This window comes from Asterias amurensis, chromosome 1, assembly GCF_032118995.1.
Source record: "Asterias amurensis chromosome 1, ASM3211899v1".
NCBI lineage: Eukaryota > Metazoa > Echinodermata > Asteroidea > Forcipulatida > Asteriidae > Asterias > Asterias amurensis.
Genome location: NC_092648.1, coordinates 20,172,371 through 20,196,548, shown reverse-complemented (window position 1 = coordinate 20,196,548; position 24,178 = coordinate 20,172,371). Strand labels below are relative to the sequence as shown.

At 36.2% G+C, this 24,178-nt stretch overlaps 1 protein-coding gene across 10 annotated transcripts in view; it reads right to left on the bottom strand.

Moving 5' to 3' along the window:
* Window positions 1-24,178, bottom strand: part of LOC139936758 (uncharacterized) — a 204,797-nt gene that overhangs the window by 173,278 nt on the left and 7,341 nt on the right. For 9 of the 10 annotated variants that reach the window (XR_011786055.1, XR_011786053.1, XM_071931687.1 and 6 more), the window contains exons 3-6: window positions 10,557-10,624; window positions 7,476-7,571; window positions 6,759-6,842; window positions 4,848-4,940 (exon numbers count right to left, since the gene is read on the bottom strand). Coding sequence is in view for 8 of the 10 variants with exons in the window: in XM_071931687.1 (XP_071787788.1) it covers window positions 4,848-4,940; window positions 6,759-6,842; window positions 7,476-7,571; window positions 10,557-10,624 (341 nt within the window). In the remaining 2 variants the exon portion in view is untranslated. Of the gene's footprint in view, window positions 1-4,847; window positions 4,941-6,758; window positions 6,843-7,475; window positions 7,572-10,556; window positions 10,625-15,773; window positions 15,978-24,178 lie in introns of those variants that run through there. The other variant, XM_071932134.1, reaches the window with a different exon arrangement.

Sequence of the window (24,178 nt, the reverse complement as noted above, 5' to 3'; positions counted from 1 at the left end):
ATGTGGCCATGGAGGTAGAAAATAGACCTCCATGATGCGAGAAGCCATGCCTGCAATATCTAAAAGCAAATGATGTTGTGAGACATAATTTTTTTTACTGGTATACATATCTAGCTTGCTATTAATAAAGCACGTGAAGACTGCTCATGGTGTTCATATAGTGTGTATATCATGGAATCCTAGATAGGAACAGTTGGCATCTAGAGAGAAGTGAATATGTGACCATGGAGGTAGAAATAGACCTCCATGGATGTGACTCAGGAGCCTAGACTGCAATATATTTAAGCAAATGATGTTGTGAGACATAATTTTTTGTACTGGTATACATGTAGCTTGCTATTAATAAAGCACGTGAAGACTGCTCATGGTGTTCATATAGTGTGTATATCATGGAATCCTAGATAGGAACAGTTGGCATCTAGAGAGAAGTGAATATGTGACCATGGAGGTAGAAATAGACCTCCATGGATGTGACTCAGGAGCCTAGACTGCAATGTATTTAAGCAAATGATGTTGTGAGCCAGGAACTAGAAATCGTATTCGTAATAAGATTTAGATTTTTGATCATGATTGACATGATTGACTAAGAGTGATCTGAGAATTAAGAGGGTAGTCGTAACTCATGACTGCTTGCTTTTTCAACAAAAATGAGCTGATCATTACACAGCAAGATGTCTAATAAAGTTCTAATGTAATGAAACTTATTTTTTTAAACAAACATGAATGAACAATGTGTTTTTATAGTACCGTTTTATGCTTGACTGTTTCTAAGCTACCAAATATAACAGTCTCACATAAACTGCTTTTGACATTATTTTACTGCATAATTAACAGGACTCTGTGTTTATATATAGGCCCTATTCAGGAACATATAATGTTATACTGGTATCATTAAATCACTTGGTCATGAATTGGCAAAATCTTAACTCAACAAAATGTGTCTTTCAGAATATAGGTTGTTAAATAAAAAGTCTCTCTTTCCCTTTTCTCTCTCACTCTCTCGCTCTCTTTATTATTTTTTTCTTTTGATATGGGATTGTGCTTAATTCTGGATTTCAGTCAGAGACTATCGTGAGAAAGAAATTTTGCTATAGGACCATCCCAGATATGCAGTTTGAAAAAATACAGGTAGAATAAACAAGCAATGGTAGTAATTTTGAGGATTTTTTTTTTCATTTGTTTGAAATTCTAATTATATTTTGTCAAAGGGTCTGTCCTACAGCCAAATATCTTTCTCATGCCACATTGTGACTGTATGCCATAGTGCCATTGTATCAAAAAAATCCAGCTCTTTGTCAACTGAATAATTCAAAAGTGCATTTTTTTTTCTTTTCTTCTTTTTTCTTCAAAAATCTACTTATTGACCACTTGGAACGCACCTCAGTACAATGCATGTCTAGTCTACAATTTCCATCATTTTGGGAGCCAATTCCTTTGTGTATATTATCTCAACTACCAAAGTGGCGGATAGGATAGGCGTGTGTACATGTACATATGCTGGATGTTGTGCAAGGGGACAATATGCAAACACATTTGAATTCATGGTGTATTTGTAACAAGTAGTGTATAAGGATACCCTGCAATTCCACCTCACACCATACATGGATGCTACACAATTCAAGACAACCCAAGAAGAACAACAGTGCACTCCACAATAAGCTACATGTAACATGCCACCCCATACCAAGGAGAAAAGAAATCTCCCTCGAAGATCGTAGACACAAGTCCAAGACAGAACTAAAAACCGTACATGCAACGCATAAAACAAGAAAACAACACTCCAACCAGAAAACACAAGAAGCAATACATAGCAATTTTAAAAAAACAAGTCAAACTTAATTTCAAACAAATTTTAAACAACACAGATTTCCTCAGACCATGCCCTTTCTTTTTTTTGTTTTTGGTTCAACCGCGCATAGCAACACAAACTGTTGTTTCAAACATATCCAAGCAAAGTTAAGTTAGTTCACTCACCAGCATTGCATGTCTGATCTGCAAAAATTTCACACAGGAGAAATTGTCCATGTTATTAGTTTACAAGCATTATTGGTTTGGACTGGAACTGGTTTCTTTCAGCCATAACAAATGACCGTACCACCTGAACTCAAATAAAGCTTACATTCTGTTCTGGATGGTTTTAGCAGCATCTAAAGGGAGGAAGGAGTTTCATAAAGTGTTCTGCGCAAATAAATATTTGAAATTACATTTGAGTTCCTAATAAATAGACAAAGCAAGGTTTTCAGTTTTGAACTGTCATGACTTTTCCCTGGACCAATGTACTGTCTACTTAGTGCTTTCCTGAGTCCTGCAGCAAGTAAGGTTGAACCCACCAGCAAATCTCACCCAAGAAGGTTGCCTTTGGGGTTTCGTTTTCTTCCACAAGCCTCAGGCAAGCAAAAAGTACATCTGTGCATTTTAGCAAAGCCACCTTTCAAATTCCAGCATCAGATTTTCATGAAAATTAGTTTGATGGTTACTGTTGATTTACACTGCTGTATTTCAAACTGATCATTTGCACAAAACACTTGACTCATGATTAATCACACACCTAGGTGAAAAACTAAACAGCACTGCAACATGATATGATGAAAAAAGCTGTGAGTATGAGATTATGAGTTGATGCGCCCTATAGAGGGCGCTGTGGTGATCCATATGACAAAAAACAAACAAATCCAAGCAGTCGTGCAGCTAGATGAATGAATAAAACAAAAGGCACCATGGGATAGCTGACCTGGGTCTCGTTCCACAAGTCTAGGAGTGTCATCAGTTGGTGCGTGTTGCAGCCGCAGAAGACGTGCACTGCGACCTTCGACCCAATGGATGAATAAAGGCCAAACCAGGAGCCCTCCCCCGTACCAAACAGGTCTTTCATCTAACGTGCAAGCCATGCATTTTTAGGCAATTATTTATTCACACATGTACAAATGGCAAGGTGGGATATTAGGCAAAACAAAGTCTATCAAATTTTCAAATCATCAACAAAACAAACAGAAGTGGTACTATCTGAAAATCATACTCAACCAAAATGTGCAAATCAACTAATGGGTTTCAAAACAATAAATGCATGATGAGTTTTTTAGTTTAGTTAAGTCATACAAGGTTTTTCTAATGAACCTTCAAACGTGGCAATATTGCTTCAAAATATAAACAAATACGTGTTTTGGGTTTTTTACAAGTCAAACATTCTCAGAGGCAATTGTGAAGCCAGGACTTTTATTTGGAGAAGAGCAGAGCTTTTCCTACATAAATTGTCAACAACTATTCTCAGCGGGAGCGAGATGAAAGAAATCTATCTTGAGCTTTCTTTTGCTATTTTGAATTAACAAGTATAAAGATTTTATTTGACACGTTTTCTTAATGTCATGCAGGTTTGTGAGTGTCGCATGCTTTAATTCTCGCCGCCAAAAAAAAGCACCAGCAAAATAATGTTTAATATCTTCCCCTTGGACTGAGAAGGAAGTAATTGGGGCTTGTAAAAGGAAACAATCTCATGGAAGTATCTATCAATGCCACAGCTGGATACAGCGACTGGAAAAACCCAACCAAAAATAGCCCAGAAATGCAAGACGGAATGATAATATCGCCTGAATAGCATCCCAGCATGCAATACACAGTCACATGCTGTGTGAGCTGGCACCTCTTCCACGGCTGCACAGTGATGGAAAAATCTACCTTTTTAAAGAAATTGCTCTAAATGCATACAAAATGTGTGATAATGTCCACTCTTTGGTGAAAACTTGTTTTGTTTGTTTGCTGAAAACGAAGCTTACACAGCCTTGAACTAAATTTTCCACTGAAGTTGTATTCATCCTTTTGAGACACTTGATTTAGACATGTGATTTATTTGTTGTGATTTATTTGTTGAATTTTACAAATAAGTCCCTGCTGATTTTAGAAAACAAATGTAGCGAGCTGTGATCAGTCTACGGTATAGAACATGTACATGTACCTGGTGTCTTGGGTACACTGTAACTTGAAAAGTTGATTCAGAAATTGACTTTTTATTTTATTGCTATGTTAAAACTAATTGCTATCTAATTTGTTAAAGTAGAACTTCATCCATAACTGTCAAAAATAGTGATGCTGTGTGGGTTTTTTTTTTTTTTTTTTTCTTGGTTTCTTGTTTTCCTTTTTTCTTCTTCTTGGAAAGTTAATATTAATGCTTACCCAACCAATCAAAAGAAAACCTTGCTCAGTCTTAATAATTACCCAAACTGCACTTTGTAGATATTTTAAGTGGCTCTTGCAAAGTACAAATTTCACAACCAACTGGGCATTTTGTGTACACCAGGCTTTTCAATGCGCCATCAGAGATGATAATTGAAATACTTAATATCCGTGTAATTGCAACCAGCACATTTTAAGGATTATTAGTCTATACATGAATGTATTATCAGGTAATGACATTACTTCAAACTACTCAACATCAAATGCGATGAAAAGATTAGATGACTTTGTTATTTTCCCTGATCAAACTTTGAACGTTTGAAACATGCCGTTAATCACTAACTCAAGGCATTAAAGATTAGCTGTAAGTACTTCAGATCAATTATGATCAATCTTTCAACTAAATAATAATTGATTTTGTTACTTGGAGGATTCCCTAATTGACCTTAGTTGACCATTAACTGCATAAATCTTGATGAAATTTCAGTTTTTTAATTTACAGAAAATTATTTTCACCAATTTGATAATGCTAGGATTATGTAGGCTACACTTTGAATATTAAACTGTAACACAAATTTAAAGTTTCATCCATGTCCCTACATTTAGATAAGAAACATTGTAATCGAGAACCAGTAATGCAACATTTCCACATTGGTATAGATAATGGGAAGACTTCTTACCTGGTAGTAGAGAATGATTGTCCACACGAGACCCAGAACAATGGGTGGCTTGCCATCAACAATATCTGATGCATTGATGTTAACTAACTTGATCTACAAGAAAAGAAAAACGAAATAGTTATGTTAAGACTCAAAGAAAAAAAAAGTAATTTATTTCTGCTAGTGCAGCAAGAGGGGATACCATTACTTCATTACAACTCAAAGACTTGTCTGTTTCTCAAAATTATAATTATTTTAATAATTATAATTTTAACTAGAGATTGAGAGTTTGTGGACAAACTCAAGGTGTTCGGTTACCGGGAGTAAAGCCTGGATTAAAAAACAAGTAGTTACACCTTGCTTTGTTCTCAAGATTTGTAATAAATGATTCAAATTGCAAAAACTGTCAAAACAACCTGATTACTCTAGTAAAAGATGTTTGGTGATGTCATCGGTAATATTTGTTTTAAACCAGACCTTTGCCAGACTTGTATGCTGTGATGGTAAAGCATCAAAGGATGTATTTTTCTTTACTCCTCCATGATTTCAACCTAAAAGGCATTAAACAACGCCCTTTCAAATCATTTCACAGTCACTTCCGGTTTAAACAGGTCAAAAGGTCAACGAAAGTTCACCAACATATCCATTTCTGCAAAGTACGTAAAGCCCTTTCATATGATGTATAGATTGTCAAAATAGCTTATGTAGTTTAGGAAATATGAACTTAGGAAATATTGACGACTGTAGAAAAGACTGTAAGGGGTATGTATGTTTTAACCGCCTTGAACGAAGACTATTCTTCATGAAGCTTTTTCGCGCTCTATGGATGATCACTGGAGCGTGACTCTGCTGCACCGCTAATACACTACACGTTGTGTGTATGCCTACGTGCAATGTTTATGCACATACCAATGGGGATTTACGTTGTTCTTTAGACGTGAATTTTGAAATTTTCAACCTCTTTTTTGAGCTGGAAGACAACATCGAAATGGGGTCATGTCTGTGAGGCGTTTACGGAGTTTTCAATGACGATTCCGATGATGTTTCGATTGTAAGAATCCCTCATGTAGATCAAAAGTTATGATTTTTTGAATTAATAAACTTTGAATATTCATAACTCAAGAATTGATGACGTCATCATGACGTAACTCACACAGTTTCTTCTCCTAATGAATATCTAACTATGTGTGAAGTTTCAAGTTCATACAATGTTTGGAAAGATGTTTCTGTTAGGGGACTAGGGACGTACAGAATAAGAAGAAGAAGTATCAATAAAAAAAAAAAAAACGAACAAAAATAAGAGGTGTTCCGGGCTGTTGGCCCGAACACCTAAAAATGGGAATTCCTGGAGACCACAACCTATGCATGAAATCAAGCTAGTTTAGCTGAGATGAAACAAAATAAAAATAATGATACACAATTCTCATTTAGTTGTTTATCATACCCGGGGGTGTTCCAAAGTGCTAATAATTTTTCTCCATTGTATGCAGAGCTATATTTGAAATATAAGACTCAAATATAGCACCATGCAATATTTTACAAGGTGCTATGGGGCAATCTGCTGCCAACTGTACCAGAAAACACCATGGTGAACCCCTACTCTTAATGAGGACCTAAATTGCACAGCCTTGCATCCCATCCAAAGGACATTTGAAGCAAAAGTGGTTCAATATCCTTGTAAGTGTCAAGACTGTGTCTCGATCCCACACTCACCAAACAAACAACAGTTTTAGTCACATTGTTAGACAAACTTCTTCTGGGGATTACTTAAATTTGGGATACAATTATTCTGAAATGCCAACAGCAGCAGAAGTACCAGAGCTTGAGTCAAATGCACTTCACTGCTCAGCCTTGACACGCCAAAGATGAATTATGACTCCCGAACTGATTGATTCAGAAGATGAGAGATGGCATACTGGGTAGGATTCTTACCTTTTTTCCTTCCAGGAATCGTAGACATGTGTTGATATTGCTCAGGAAGTGCACTCTCTTAAGATTCCTTCCTCTCTCACAAGGCTGAAATAGAAAAGAGAAACAATTAGTACTGGTATTATTTTTACTAAATGTATTATAGTTCTAGTTAACAATGAGTAGGGTAGATGGCCTTAGCTTTCGATCCAAACCGGACCTTACAAGTACTAAGATTTGTACATGGCAGTACTTTTAAAAACAGAAAATGGAAAAAAAACTTGATCTATAACAGCCACTTGAAAATCTTCAATGTTCCCAGGGATAGGGACTACATTACATTCCTGGAAATACTCAAAAGGGAAACAAAACTTTTTTTGAATATCGGTAACTTGAAAGTTTTTTCAATATTTAGAGGAGGGGGTGAGGGTAGGGGAAACGATTAAAGAAAACGATAACAAGGACAGGGCAATCTCGGTAGTCTAGTTGGTAAGACACTGCTCTAGAATTGCAAGGGTCGTGGGCTTGAATCCTGCCCATGTAATATTCCTGTGATATTTTTTCACAGGACTCGGGGAAGCACCGACTATACAGTGCTAAAAAAAATTAATATTCTTTATCCCCGATGCGAATTTAACATGTGATTACAAGGACGATGATTCCTCTTTATGCATGCACTCAAAACCAAACCAAAATGTTTCTAAAATCTCTTTAATGATAAAAAAGCGCTTTTCTTCTTACCAGTGATTCTCCAGACAAGACTTCCAGCAATGCCAGCAAGGCAATGCCATTCTTGAGATCCTGACAGAGGTCAACAACCTGTAGTGGTGGAACACGCTGAAAGGAAAACCACAAAACAGTCAAATTATTGAAACGATTATTTCGGTTTGGGAAACAAATATTCTGAAATGCTAACAGGAGTGAATGTACTTCCGACTTTGTTCTTGGTGAGGACCAGTACTATATTAGTTCTTGGGTTGATAAAAATGGTAATCATGCACTCTCTCCTCTTTTGTACTTTGTATTACATTATATCTTGATTTGAAATTTATTTCAATGCAAACAAGTGGGGAAATTATTTGCATACTCTTTTAACATTGTAAAAATTCCACAACAATTGCAAAATGCAGTACACATGTATGGTACATTTATTTAATGTACCTCAAATTGTTAGTTGAAGTCATAAAATGTGTTGCATTTGAAATTTGTGTATGACATGTGTGAAACTAAAGTTATGGCTCAATTTGATTGAATTAGCCATGAACATTTATCACAATTGGCCTCAATTGGTCAAGGTCTGTGATCCCTTTGGGATGTTGTATTGTACTATTGTTGGCACAGGCCAATAGGCAGAATGCCTAGATTTCTATTGTGCTGCTCCACTGATGACCAGTCAAGTAAAGCGGGATTGGTGTCATTAAGTGGTGCAGGGTCCAGTCAAAGCTGGACCGAACAAGAGCGAGACCAAGTAGTCCGAAACTTGTTATCATTGAGAAAAGAACAACTATTGATCCACAAAATCAATCTGCATTCAGACCAAAGACCATTGAGCTCTGAAGGATGGGAAACTCCCGCTGAAATGTGCACTGGACGCCATTTAAGCAAATTCGATACAAAAATACATCAGTGCAGACAATGACCATTACTATGACATAAAAAGACATTTACTTCCCGAAACGGAGCCCAAGTGTACTTCAGGTTCCAACAGATATATAGAGCTCTACTAATAGCCCTTCTTGCGCCATTGGCCCTCTTTAATGTTTGATTCTGAGTTTCAGAATCTTGAGGGGGGGGGGGGGTCTAGTTAGACATGGACCAAGAAGAGAGACCAAATGGTCAGACATGTTTAGACCACAGAGATTAAACAACTCTACATCAACTGATTCAATCTAATTGCTGTTCGTATTGTAACCACAACAAAGCGCAAGGGCTCACTCTTAATATTGGCCAGTCATCCTTTGTCTGGTAAAAAATTAATAGCCCCAGCCTAGAATTGAACCACAGTCACATTTGCCCATGAACCTTCTAAATCTTGATTTAGTGACTTCTTTTAAAGATCTTCTTAATTTTTTCTGTTTAAATGTCATTCGATCAAACAATGTCCTGAATGCAGCATGAATCTGTTAATTCAGTCTCTTTCCAGTTTTTTCTAATAACATGTTCTCAGCCATCAGATTCACTTTATCATTAGATGCATCGTAATAATAATTATTCACAAAAACAAGAACTTGAACACGAAAATTTACAAAAATTCCTTAAAAAGTGTTTTACAAAATTTTCTGAATAAAATTTGTTCATGAAAAAAAATCAATAAAAGTTGCTGTACATCGCATTTAAAATAAATTGTCTGCTCTATTGGTTTTCTCTTGATTGCATCTCAAATGAAAACCAGGTTTTTTTTGTGTTATTGAATTGAAGTCTCCTGTTTAAAAAATCTTTCAAAAATGCATACTACGTGTACATAATTTGTACCACTTCAATAATTTGTGCTGTGATTATGAGCCCTTGAACTACATTTGCTAACTTATAAATGCATAAACGCTGTCTGGATGGAAAGGTTCATATAACACTATGTATTAGTAACCATTGGGCTGCATTGTCAGTCTGATTGTTTGAACTTGACCTAATTGGTTTCCAACGTGATGCACACCATGTTCCCATGATCACGATCCAGACTCGTGACCTTATTACTGGCAATGTAGGCATGAACATATATTCACATACCAGTAACATTGCAAGGTCATCGTAAATGAGGTCACACTGCTGAATGTATGGAGTAATATTCTCACCAGAGTTATCTTCTAAAGCAACGTCCACATTTACCTGTATCAGTGCTAAGGTTGTTTATGTACTCAAAAAATGTCATCAATCGTACAATTTTGTGCGACCCATGATGTACCTTTTTTAACCAGAGGGCATTATCACTAAAAAAAAATACAATTGTCTTTGAGATGAACAAGGAAACACAAATTGTAGCTTGAGATACATTGTATTGGTTGGGAAAGACTATTTCTTATATTTATAATACAGAATTTCCAAAAACCTCATACTGGGTCCCCATGCTCCCTCGCTCAATGTTGTTATAGGAGCTATAGGATGCAGACTGGCCAATGAGACCAACAATAAAGGGGTGTCCGGGGCTTAACCAGAAGGCATTATCACAATAAAAAAAAGTACTATTGTCTTTGAGATGTACCAAGGAAACACACATTGTAGCTTTAAAAAGATACATTTTGTTTTTGGAGAAAGACTATTTTTTATATTTATAATACAGAATTGAAAAAAAAACCTCATGACCCCACGCTCCTTTGCTCAATGTTGTTAACCAGAGCTATAGGATGCAGACCGGGCAATGAGACCAATATTAAAGGAACACGTTGCCTTGGATTGGACGAGTTGGTCGTTGAAAAGCGTTTGAAACCGTTTGTTATGAAGTGCATATGGTTAGATAGATAATTTATAAGTAGAATATACTCATGATCAACACAAATTTGCCTCGAAATTGCATGGTTTTCCTTTTACTTTGTGAACTAACATGGTTGGCCATTTATGGGAGTCAAAAAGTTGACTCACGTAAATGGCCAACCGTGTTAGTCGACAAGGTAAAAAGGAAAACCACACAATTTCAAGGCATATTTGTGTAGATCATTGTATTCTACTTTTACAGCATCTTTCTAACCATTATATCAAACGGTAATAAGCGCTTTTTAAAGACCAACTTGTCCAATCCAAGGCAACATGTTCCTTTAAAGGGGTGCCAGGGGCTTATAACCGGGGTAGCACCAGATAATTAAATCATATTTGAGTCAAATGTGTACTTACCTTGGATGAACGCAGATAGGAATTCACCCAGTTAGTAAAAGTCTTCTTTTGCACCCTCTCCTGCTCATCTGGAAGAAAAACATATAACAAAAGTACTTAAAATGTTGTTTAACTTATAATTGACTACATGTACCATAGTTTCTTTTAATATTAACTTCTTTCAGTTTTGATTTTTTTGAATGCATTACCAGTGATGCATTCCATGGAAAACTTTCAGGTGACTGCATGACTGCCCTTGTTTTATCCCAACCAAACAGGTTTCAAGAATGTCAATGGTGGAACACTGAGTTTTATTTGCATTTCCAGTTCCACTGGGTAATTTTGTTATCTTTAAATGTGTGATTTGTTGTATGCAATGTGGATCTTTTGGAAAATGTTTCCCATGTGTAGAAGTTTACTGTAGCCTTCTCAAAGAGACTTGTTTTGCACGGTAATGGCTTGAACCTTTGGCTACACACTACATTGTATGTCTTTTTTAAAGACACTGGACACTATTGGTAATTGTCAAAGACCAGTCTTCTCACTTTGTGTATTTCAACAAATGCATAAAACTGAAAACCTGTGAAAAACTTGAGCTCAATTGGTCGTCGAAGTTGCAAGATATTAATTAAATAAAAACACCCTTGTCACACAAAGTTGTGTGCATTTAGATGGTTTATTTCGAGACCTAAAATTCTAAATCTGAGGTCTCAAAATCAAATTTGTTACAAATTGCTTATTCTCGAAAACTCTGTTACTTCAGAAGGAGCCGTTTCTCACAAGGTTTTATACTATCAATCTCTCCCCATTACTCGTAACCAAGTAAGGTTTGATGCTAATAATTATTTTGAGTGATTACCAATAGTGTTCACTGCCTTTAAAGGATTAACAAATAGATCATTTATGTGAGACACATGAGATTTGGGTAAATTTCATTTATATAACCTAAAACAAAATTGCCATCTCATACACTATTTGTTTATCAGTCTTTTTGGTTTGTTTTATTATTTTCTAGTCATTCCTTGACCTCAGTGAAGGTTTCGTTTGGGTCGATCTTGTGAGGTCAGATGCAAGAGGTCTACATATATATCAGCCACAACAATTAATTTTACAATGTATATAATTGGATTCCATGATCCGAAAAATTTGCATACATGTACCTATCGTTAAAAAATGATAGATGCTCTGAGATACCAGTAGATATAATTGTGCTGAATAAGACTCAAGTTTTACTATGATAATATTACACGTAAATTATGTACCTGTACAACACGTGTGTGTGTAACTGACTGCCTTAAATTCTCAACTTCACAGATCCAAGATTTAATTACGGTTGGGTGCATTTTGTATTTAACTGACATTCTCATTGACCACAAAGTCGGTCATACATGACAACAGACATTTGTATTTTTATATTTATATAACAACGCAGGGTGCAGCAGACTGTGGTAAAACCAGGGTCGCCGCCGTTAATACACAATATTTTGTAATATCAGGTCAGGCTATATATAACAAAACCTGTCGAAAATACCATCCATTAATTGAAGGCAACAAATGAGTGTTATAAATGTGGGGTCTCAAATTGTCCCAAATCACCCTTTTTCAGACACATTCTGAAAGTGAATAGTCCAACCACAGAGGGTCAAACTGGGCTAATGGATGTATTGTTACGCTACATGTACATCCATTGGTACATTTGTTGTCCTATGTTTGTAATGTACATATTACACTACATTAGAATAACAATATTGTAATCATTCTGTAAAAAATTATGATGCAGTTCCCTACAAACAAACAAAAAAAACACTTTTTGTGTTAGCGACATCCACAAAAAGATACAAATCCTCTTCTACAACACATTGGTATCCTTTTCAACGCACTGTTTATCAATAGACTTATAAAATCCATGCTTATAATAACCATGTAGAGTAGCAGCACCATGGTAGCAACAAATGGACGTCCTTTCACGTTGGTGTCCTACCCTGTTTACACAGTTAGTGAATGGAGCTACAAAAAAGCTCCATGGTTTGTGTAACGCATTACTTACCTGTGATTGCATATTCTGACTGCAAAGTATTAATGTCCACATAGGAATCAAATCTTACTGACTTCTGTTGTTGGCGTTGCCTGTATGAAATCACATGCTTTCTCATTGTGAGTCCTCATTAGATTGAAAACAAACTAACTGACGCTCTCAAAATATAGTTGACTGAAGCTGTCCTTAGACATTCTTTGTTTTACAAGTGGAGATGCTTACAAGGGCATTAATTACATTATAGTTCCTTATCTTATGTGTGACATAACAACAAGGCTTTACCCAAGCCATACAAATATTTGGCGATAAAAGTTTCCATAAACTATAATTCCCATGTGTGGAGTAGCCTGGGGTCAGAGTACAAGTTTACACCACTCATTTGTAGTAAAAATACTGTATACAACTCCACAGTTCATTTCACAGATATAAACATCTGTGGAGAACACTGAGTTCGAGATCCTGAAAACTTAACAATTAACTTCAACCATCATCAGGTAGGATCAGCATTAATTCTTGGTTATCTCTCACTTTGCTAAGGGTTTTTATTGAAATTTGTTGTGTAATGCCAACTACATGTAATGAGTTGCTCAGTGTTTATAGTTTGTCTCCTTGTCATTAACCTTTGTTTGTTTACATCTGTGTACAGCTCTCTAGGAAAATATTAACAAATTACAGATCCATTTAAATGATAAGAAATTGACTCTTTTCTCCCACCTACTGGATTCCACCCGTTGTAATCATACTAGATTTTCCCCATAAATCATTTTGATCCAACGTATTATTTTTTGTCCTTGTCACTCCCTTCCCCACTCTTATTCCCAAACATGAATTTACAACACTGTGCAACACCTATAGCAGCACATAGCCTCACCCCATTTATAGTTTAGTAATATAACAATGTCAATGTGGCAAGTACTGCAAATGTACACCCAGACTGTGTGATCAGAACATTCATTGAGGAAGGACTGATCCTTTCTCTATGGTACAATCCACTGCATTCCTAATACTATGTCCAGTCAGAGGCTGTACCGCTTTTATGTGCAGCAGAGGCTGTACCGCTTTTATGTGCAGTTCTTTCCAATGTTCCTCGGTTACTCATGCCAACCTTACACTTCCAGGAACATGAGTTAAGTAAACACTTAATTTCTATGCTTCTATGCAAATTCTAATGATGTGGCACTCCCACTAGACCATGACCATGGTATGGACTGTACATACATACATGTACATGTACGTAAGCACATTATTCAACAGTGATGTAGCTGCACAAAATGGACGATGAAAGACATCAGCATGTGCCAAGTAAAGCTAACATTTTATGGGATACCAAAATAAATTCATTTGCATCCTTACATTTTTGGGGGAATAGTGTATTCCAAGTACCTTACTTTTTAAGCGAACAATGTTTTTTGTATTTTATTGTTTCAAGACAATATTTCGTTCTCTGCTGTCTCAATGAAAGCTCTTCAAACTCAAACCTGAAATTGAGCTGCTTTGACCTTTTTCGGAGACTGCTCACTGTTTATCTTTACAATCAAAATGAAGCTGCATTATTGAGTCATAAATAAGAACTACCACTGTGTGTTCGATCCTTATTTCATCATACTACAAGTTAACTCATTTGTCATTTCATAAAGATTAAAGTGAATTTGGAGAAATGTTCGGATTTTTTTAATATTGTTTTTTTTTAAACCAAGGCCACTCACTTCCATTTGAGTAACACTGAAGTCCCCACAGCAACTTGAATGGCTGGCTGCAAATTCAAGCACCTTGTAAAATCCTTACAAAATGTTACACAAATGGGTCTGATCAGACAACATACAAGTAACACTGTCCTATAACCATCATTCAAAGTAACACTGTGTCGTAGGGCCTAACTGTCATAAAACCACAATGAGCGATTTGAGACCCCTGTATTGAAAGCGTAATAAAACTTGAGCATTACAATAATTTGTTGTCATAAAAACTACTGAACCTCAAATGAGAAAGAAATTAAGCCATGGATACAAACTTACTTCTATCAGTAAGAGCCTACTATTATGCATGATATTTGGTCCTTGGAAAAAAATAAGAAAATTCCAAATAAAAGGGCTGAGTCGGCCTTCACATGGTGTTAGGTTTATTAGTCTTTTCAGGGGTCGATTTCTCAAAAGGTCTAGTCAAAAGGACTAACCCTAACTAAAAGGGCTAGTACAACATGTAGGAGATATTTAAAAACGACCAAGTTACCTTACTCAAGATAAGACTAGTCTTACATCTCTTTGTGAAATCCACCCCTAGCTAATTAATCATAGGGTAAACAAATCAGAAATCAGACTAAAGTAGGAAGAATATCATGTCTGCTTCTAGCTTCTTACAGTCATATAATAGTACATTAAATAAGATATCAAGGAAACAATGAAGATTTACACTACAGGGTTGGTCCTCAACCTCTTCATTTCAGTGACTAGCAAACTGGACCAGTAAGCATTTATAATGTTTTACTTTTTTACATCCACCAGCTTTTTCACTGGTCTCTGTTTCAAATTAAAGTTTCAGGGATGCCCTTTGACTGGTCCTCAGATTTTCACTGGTCCTCAGGTATTTAACACTAACAATTGGCCAGCGCAGTGGGAACTCTGAACATATACTACAAACTACACCTGTATGATAACTTTGGACATAAGAAGCTTACGACGTTTTAAGTGTTTACTGTATGTATCAGCTAAATGGACCTTACACATCTTGCACTACCGATGCTATGAACTGTACAACTTCTCTTGCTGAAGCATAAGTACTGTTGCTGTGTGGTGAGTGTAGACTTCACCATTCACCAATGTCAGTACAGGTGTAAGTGAAAAAAAATATAGGTAGGACATACTCCTAGAGCCATGAGGTTTGTTCCGATCGCTACGGAACAAACTTCATAGTTTAGGAGTACGTAGGAATGTGGATTGAATGCAAACATGGTTCTATTCATTTCTCCATGTCACATCACAGCTAATGCATCATGAAAGATCTTCCACCAAAAATGAGAGAGTGAATTGTGTATCCTAGACAAAACCAATGACCCAGATCAAACAACCAAAACCACAGATGGCAACCTGCAAGTGTACAAGTGCAACCTGTGTTTCCTTCTTCAATGGTTGCAACTACCTCCATGTGCAACACAGACTTGACAGGTACATGTATGAATGTACTAAAAACATCTCAAACAAACCAACCTTGAAGCTTTCTACGCCGTTGTTCCATAGTGGTACATCAATAGGGCAGTAATAATCCCACAAGGTTGTAAGTACACAGATAAATGACTCCTCCTGAAGTAACCCATATATCCATTGGTTCAAAGCAAATATAATCAATAGTTCCACAAGACCTGCAAGACCTTCCAGTTGGAAAGTAGACACTTGTTTTCAAAAGTTTTTGGGTGTGTTTTCCAGTAAGCAGCTCCTACAGTCCACTGCAGGGTGTGTACAGGGTCTGTGAGTGACGATCACATACCAAACAGTCTACCACTAGTGTATAGGTCCAGAGGTAAATGTACTGTAATTCAACACCACAACAGACGCTACACACACTATTGTGTGCTCCTCCTACGCATACACATTTTATGCCTAGGAATGACTCCAGGTCGCCTCTATCTTATTAAGCCTATTGAGACCTCCTGAAGCGTATGCTGAATGGTACACAAACCCTTGGAGGAAATCTGTGCACTATATAGGTGACAAGGCTAATGGGTACTACTATTTACGAACCCCCTATTTACACAAGGTAAAAATTAGGACTATCTTCAGTCAAGTCAGTTAAGAAAAGCATGTTCCAAAAGAGCAATTCTTGCAGTTGAGATTGCTAATAATTTTACCCTAAAAAAACAATGAAAATTCCCCCTGCTGTGTTATCTTGAATGCTGCTCTAAATCTTTATGGACGCCTGCAGTTCAAGTTTCCTCAACCGTCTGGAGGTTTATTGTTTTTAAAATATGGATCTCATAATTTGTCGTGCAATGAGGCATGAAAGAAACGGAAGATTAACCAGATCAGTCCAGGGGTTCAAACTATTTTTGTTATAATCTGCGGAAGTCAACAAAATAATATAATATCAGAAAAGGAGGAAAGCAACTTGAAAGAAGTGATAAAGACCAGAAAATGAAAAAAACAAAAGTTCTCTAATCTTGGAGTTTCAGCCACATAATAGATGTTGTACTGAAAGAAAAAAAAAACTAGTTAGATTCACAGTCAAAGTCAAAAAATTATAAAGAAATCTAGATGAAAAGCTTTTCTAAAAAAAACTAAAAAAAATACTAACATTCATTGAAAATCATGATATTTGGCAAACCACCTGCCAGTGACTACACCAATACAATTCACAACGGGATACTGTGCAACAAATAATTCTAAGGGTTTCTGTAGTATGTACTACATAATGTACTTTACTCCAACCCACACACATCATTGAGACAGGCTTTCATTTTATCAAAATGTCATGCATCTCATTTTTATAATAATAATAATAATAATAATAATAATAATAATAATAATAATAATAATAATAATAATAATAATAAGTTCTTATATAGCGCATTTCACAATAAACTGTATCAATGCGCTTTACATTAGTCCCCTGGTCATTGGGCCAATAAACATCCCTTTAATCTTTCTCAGCTCCCATTAGGGAGTATACAGCCCCGAGCTGCCGTAGCGCTCCGAAAGCTTTTCATTCACAATATCAACCTCTACCCTCGCAGGTACCCATTTATGCCCCTGGGTGAAGAGAAGCAATTATAGTAAAGTATCTTGCTCAAGGACACAAGTGTCACGACCGGGATTCGAACCCACACTACAGTGAATTAGCACCAGAACTTGAATTCGATGCTCTTAACCACTCGGCCATGACACTCTACAAACAAAGCCATCATTAGCATTATCCCTAGACTACATAAAATACAATTACTCCGAGACTTGACAATGATAATTTACAGTCTTTTATGGCTACTGCGCTTCAAGAGTCCATTGTGTTGATTTTCAATTCATTTAATTCACTCTTATCCCGATGGGAAATTCATTGAGTGGCCTTTACATCAAACTTACAAAAATTTTAATAACAGGAAGGTAATGTGTGAGTCCAGAGTGCTATCAATTCTCAAATGTCCCATCAATAAAATGACACAATTTCTCATTCAATTTGTTCAACAACTGACTGATTGGATTCCGTACAATTTTAATGCAGGGCAGTGCATTAAAATCTGTGCAAGAAAATAACAAATAAGAGAAAATACATCAAAAGTATATCAGTGAATTTTTGGGTGAAAAAAAAAAATATGACCTTAAAATTTTTTTCTTTATTCGCCCCAAATTGAATTGAAGTTCACCTAGTCAGTTTCCCTTGTGGTTCATTGCAAACTACTAAGTGAGATTAAAATCCTTGTCGGTTTGTGTGTTTAGATGGAGTTTACTGCAGTGCTGTAGTAAAACAATGGTTGGTCAAGCCACAAGACTACAGGGCTTGTAAGTTGTAGCTCAAAATGTTAACTGGACCAGATTTAATTGGCAAGACCAGAATTGAAATTACTGTGAGGGCAAACAAATAATACAAACAGTTGTTGAACACTTCAACTGTTTAGAACAAGCACTGAGAGAAGTTTTACACGGCTAAAGTATTCTTACTCAACAGAATTAAAGAAACACGTTGCCTTAGATCAGTCGAGTTGGTCTTTGAAAAGCATTCTGTAACCGTTTGTTGTAAAACGTATATGGTTAGAAAGATATTGTAAAAGTAGAATACAATGATCTACACAAACATGCCTCAAAATTGCGTGGTTTTCTTTTTACCCTGTCGACTAACACGGTCGGCCATTTATGGGAGTCAAAATTTTGACTCCCATAAATGGCCGATCGTGATAGTTCGCGACGTAAAAAGAAAACCGTGCAATTTCGAGTGATACTTGTGTGGATCATTATATTCTACTTTTAAAACATCTTTCTAACCATATGCATTTCATAACAAACGGTTTCAAACGCTTTTAATAGACCAACTCGTCCGATCCAAGGCAATGTGTTCCTTTAAAACACAAGCACAAGCCCACCATACTTGTCCAGTAATAAGTTTACTGGCCTGATTCTAAATTCACTGGCATCAAGCATGCAATCCAGCGTTAATTTTTGAGTCCTACATTGTCCAATAAAGTTCACCTCACTTTCATAATCATATCAGCCTCTCAGAGTACAACTTCAAAGTGAACTTAAACAATTTCATTGATTTTAACAATACTTTTCCAAATATCACAGTGACTTAGTCAATCATTAAAAACAGTTACACACCCTAGCTCTAGCTGCCATTGGGACAGACACAACAGCTGCAGCCCCTTAAAGTCGTCCTGTCCCAAAACAACCTGTAAACTGATAGTGTTGTCAAGGCGATAGGTTGCTATGGTGTTAGTTGTCAAACATGACCTTGCTGACCACATGGACTGTGACAATAGAGCAAGGTTGCTCTATGCTGTGACACAGTGTGACCAATCAATCTCTAGGGACCAATGAACTCAAAGTAAAAAATAAACCCACGGGATGGGCATACACACTGTAAGTCTGACCTAGCTGTCCTTTCTCTATGGTGTGACCAACTTAAACTGTTGGGTACATCGCCTGTAAGTAAGCAAAAAAAAATTGCTAAGCACAGAAAAGTATAGCCGAAAAGAAACAGTTTACCAGCTAAAATTAAATTAAGTTTCCATTGCTGCACTGGTGTGGTGTCCTACTCATTTGTTTTGCTTAGCAAAGAAATTTGTCAGACGGTATTTTCTCCTTAACAGCTTTACAAAAGTGTGACCTGTTTTCATGGTTCTGCCAATGATACAAACCATAGAAGGGTCAGACAGAGCACCCAAAATGTCTTGTAAACTATACCTATAAATAATGTCTTAAAGTGGCAGGAAACAAACTTAACAATTTTGAGCAAACAGGTTTTTTGCTTGCCTCTTCATTCAAAGTCAAAACAATCCGTACTCACAGCTTATTGTTCACTATTAATCTGAAGTTATAATTGGGTTGAATATATTTTCTGCACATTTCAAGTGCTAAACAGGTGGCAGCTATTAATATTCAAATCAATTGTGAAAACAATTGAATGTTTCTGCAAATGATAACTTTAAAGGGATTGGGAACACATACTTGACCTTGTTCAACTGAATATCCCGGGCAACAACTCCTGCTCGTTATTTGTGAGTCAATATTCATAAACACTTAGGTTAGCTACTCAAAATCACTGCACTGCGCAAACATTGTGCTTTTTGAAAAAGGGGCTGAATACAGAAGCAAGTGAATAACACTACCTTAAAGGGATACTGCAGTGAATTCCAATAAAACAGTTAATTTTGCTGTCATTTATTTCTGATGTATGTATTGAACATCAAAAAAATGTGTTTTGTTTATTCACGACATATCTGACTTGCGTAATTAGCGAATAAGTCATGCCCCCCCTTTTGTTGATTGTTACCGCCCCCCTACCATCGACGTCACGTCGGGAATTCAAACATATCTTCGGCAAAAAGAGTCTGGTCCCTAACTACACGCGCCTAGGTACCAGGCCACACAGTGCACACGTTTCTATATGCACACAGCCAGGGGGCCCGGCAGCTCGGGTTACCGACATGACGTCACGTTTATGCAAATGAAGGCTCCCCTTTTAGGGGCGGGGTGGGTTCCCCTAATCTCTTGAAAACCATTTTTAAAATACTTGCGCATTTAATAATAATAAAAATTAAAAATATTTCAGGTTTAAAAAGTCATGTTTAACCGTTTAAATGAATTTTAAAAAAACACTGCAGCCACCCTTTAACTTTCTGAAGTCGAAATAGCACAAAAACCATTTCATAAATATTGTTGTGCCAATTTCCAAAGACATTTCCAGCAGAAAATGTAACCACAAATTTACCATTCTTCATTAGCAGAGGAGCCAGTCTCAATGAGATTAACCAGGTAACATTCTATTCAGCAAGATGGTTCTTGTATTATTTAAAGGAACGTTACAGAATTGGTAAGAAACAAAAATGGTGAAGATCACATATTTACATAAAACTTACACGTTCTAATGATGATGATGGTTTGAAACATTCCTTGAAATACTTCGGTCTGAAATGTCCTATTTGATGAGAAATAAATAATCTAACTTCGCGTTTGGAGTTTATCGCTCAGTGAGCGTTTTATTCATTTTTATTTTGGCATCGATGCAATGCAAAACTTGTAACCGGTTTTTCACTATTCTCTCGTGACCCAGATGGCCGATCGATCTCAAACTTCTACATAAAGTGCTTACACTGGCAGCAACTGTTTTGTTAGCAAAAACCAATTCTGTAATGTCCCTTTAAAAGCAAAACATGTTTTTTTTTAAAGTTCATTGGGCCATGATGCGGACCGGACTGATCCATCTACACATTTATACAAAAGGCTCACTGTTTACTCTACACAGTTGCTCTAAATTTTAGTTAGTTTAATCTACAAAAAGACATTTTCATAAATGAGCAGAATTTAATTGTCCAATGCTATTGTCAACAGGAATACTTAAAGACCCTACCTCCATTCTCCAGTTTGCTCGTATAAGCATCATCATCCTTATCGTTTCCACGGAAACATCCACAAGGAGGGGGAATCTTCTTGAGAGATTTGACAGAATGTTTGGGACTTAACCAGCATGACATAATGAGCTACCAAAAGCAGACCGACATCTTTATTATTCCAAAACCACAACAACGCATACCAAAATGTTGAATGGCAGATAATCCGCGACGCACAAATACCCAGGTGTTCTAGAATATTAAAATGTTTACTTTTCGTGTAGTGTAAACACTACATAGTAAGTCAATAGTACATTGTAGGACGGGATACACATCAAAATGACGGGTTTAAGTCAAGTTACATGTACCTATATTTTGAGGGACACCGCCAAGCTCTGTGTACACAAACAAGGATCAAATTATACCAAAGAATTAATTTGAGACGCCTGAACTTGATCTGGGCGAGACCCACACAGAGAGTCATTGTGTTCCAGTTTCCTTATGTTTCATGAATTTTGTTAATAATGGTACAGAGTTACAGTAGTGATGGCTAGTAGTGATGGGACTACGTTTGGCAAACACATTTAGACAATGTTTTTAAACCAATGTTTTCTGTCTAAATTGTTTGTTTGATTAAAAAAGAATTGTGAGAAAATTGTTATCCTAAAACTTCATACATAAAGATGTTCCAAGACCCTTACATTGAATTTAGTTTGTTATATTTAAAAATGAATTGTTGTAAGTTTCTTAGTTGAGATTGTTGTTCAAATTCTTATCATTAACGACCAACTGTGAGATAATTTTCATCCAGAAAATTCATTTAAGATACATTTGTTCCTGACTCTTACATTGAATTTAGTAAGTTTTTTTGTAAGATAAACTCGTCCAAACAGGAGTTTGAAATGGAACGACAATGGAATTTGATTCTCCAAACAAACTTAATTAAACTACTTACAAGGTCTTATTCATATTACACCTGGCCTTGTAACATCAAACTCTTCTATTTTGGGTGGTTTCAATCATTCAGCAAACTTCCTTTTGGTCATGGTCAAATAAACACGCCTAAATCCTTCTCCTATTACAAGCTTTCTCTTCTTACAAAGGAACAAAATACATGAGACCAGGCTAAACAATATATTGGTGAGAATTGAACTCAACAGTAGGTTTTAAAGGGAAGTTCAATGGGTTTTCCCAAGAGAAAATAAAATGCACCCTGAGGCTGGGGATTAGACAGTGGAAAAAAGACAGCTGCTAGAATGTGCAACCCCTCCCCCCTCCCACCACCACAACAAAAATATATACACTGCCAACCCAGTTCCATGCATGAACTATTCACCAAATCAATCCCCCCCCCCCCCCCAAAAAAAAAAAAAAAAAAAAAAAACATTTAAAAAAATGAGCTAATGATATTTGGCATGATTTTTGCGGTCATCTGGTGGTAGAATGCCATATATACAAAAAGACTCAAGAAGATGGATGAACTGCTTTTGTTTCAAACACCTTTCTCAGAAAATTTTAACAGTAGTATCCTCACATCAATGCAATAACTTGTTTACGAAATAAATGAGAATAAAGTTTTTATTAGAACATAATGTGGTTCTGTTTTTTAACTTGCCTTAAAAACATTCTTTTGTTTCTGTTACTTTGCACCATCTGGATACAAAATAAATGTATACCATAAAAATGTCATAAATGATACAAATTTCATTACTACCAGCACCTTGAAATTCTATTTAAAATAAAAAAAAATTAGAAGTTGTGAATGTTTTCTAAGGGTAAGTTGCATTGCAATGTAATACAAAAATGCAGAAGAATTGTTTTTTTTTTAAAGGATTAACTTCTTTTCTTTGATTGGAAATGACTTTTTGAAATATATTTAGGTTGACTTTCAAAGGGTTTTAGAATAAAACAACAATAATTTGGGGGGAAAAAGAAATACTGGAATAACAAAATGTTAATAATGTTTAGTGTTGAAGAAAAAGAGAGTCTATATCCACAAACATAACCTTACAAACACTAGTAGTGATACCTTAGAGAAAGGACCTTTCTCTATGCTTGAAGCATGGAGGAAGGCTTGAAGGTACTGGTAGTATTTTATCTTAAATTGTGTGCGTTTCAGCTTACAAGTTACTAAGCCCACATTAGCTGTGTTCACTGGTAGGAATAGCACACTGTGCATTTACACAAAACACACAAAGTATTGATCAGCTTATGAAGCTCTTTCATGTAATCCCTACATATTTGAAATTTACATCAATGGCAAGTTTTTCTAAGAAATCCTTATTGACCGACCAGGGCTGGTCAGTATAGAAAGTTATCCCAAAATCCAATTTGGGATACCCCCCTACCCTCTTCTACTCCAACACTTTTGCTTTTAAGTCCAGTTCGAACAGGGCTTCCACCCAATCAATAAACAGCAACTTTTACGTAAGACAGTTTGTGCTTTTATGTCAGACACTTCGGTACTACACACCCTGTAAGTGACCATGCACCTGGCTCAAAATTATCTTTGTAGTTGCTTAACTTTGCATAAAATCAAACTTGCAACACTTCAAACAAACTTAGGTTTTACTTTTACCCTTTGTACAGTGCATACCGGAGAAAATGCATAGTTTGTATGAAAGCTATTTATTTTGCAATATGAGTCAGTTGCAAAGATAATGTAGGGACAGACATAATCTCAATTTCAGCCCAAAGTATAATTTCAATAACAATGGATTCTCCAAATTGGTTAATTTGTCTGAGAGCAAGCTACAGTTGTAAAATTTAAGAGGAAACCTGCATAGTGCACAATACAGGTGAAACACATTACAGTGCGCACTACACAGTTCACCCAGCCAGGACTCCAGGAAATACAATTTGTCCTTAAAGCTATCGATTTAAAAATATTTCCCACTCACGCAAGACACAGGTACTTTGGCACATTAAATTAGCCGACTTGAATGTGATAAACATTCATTGTCCTCTTTTTATACCATAGACATCAGTATAGAATACTACAACCTGTATCTGCATGCTACTGCATGTTTCAGTTCATTCAAGTTCTCAGTAATGCATTTAGATGCATTTAGGAGCAAAGTC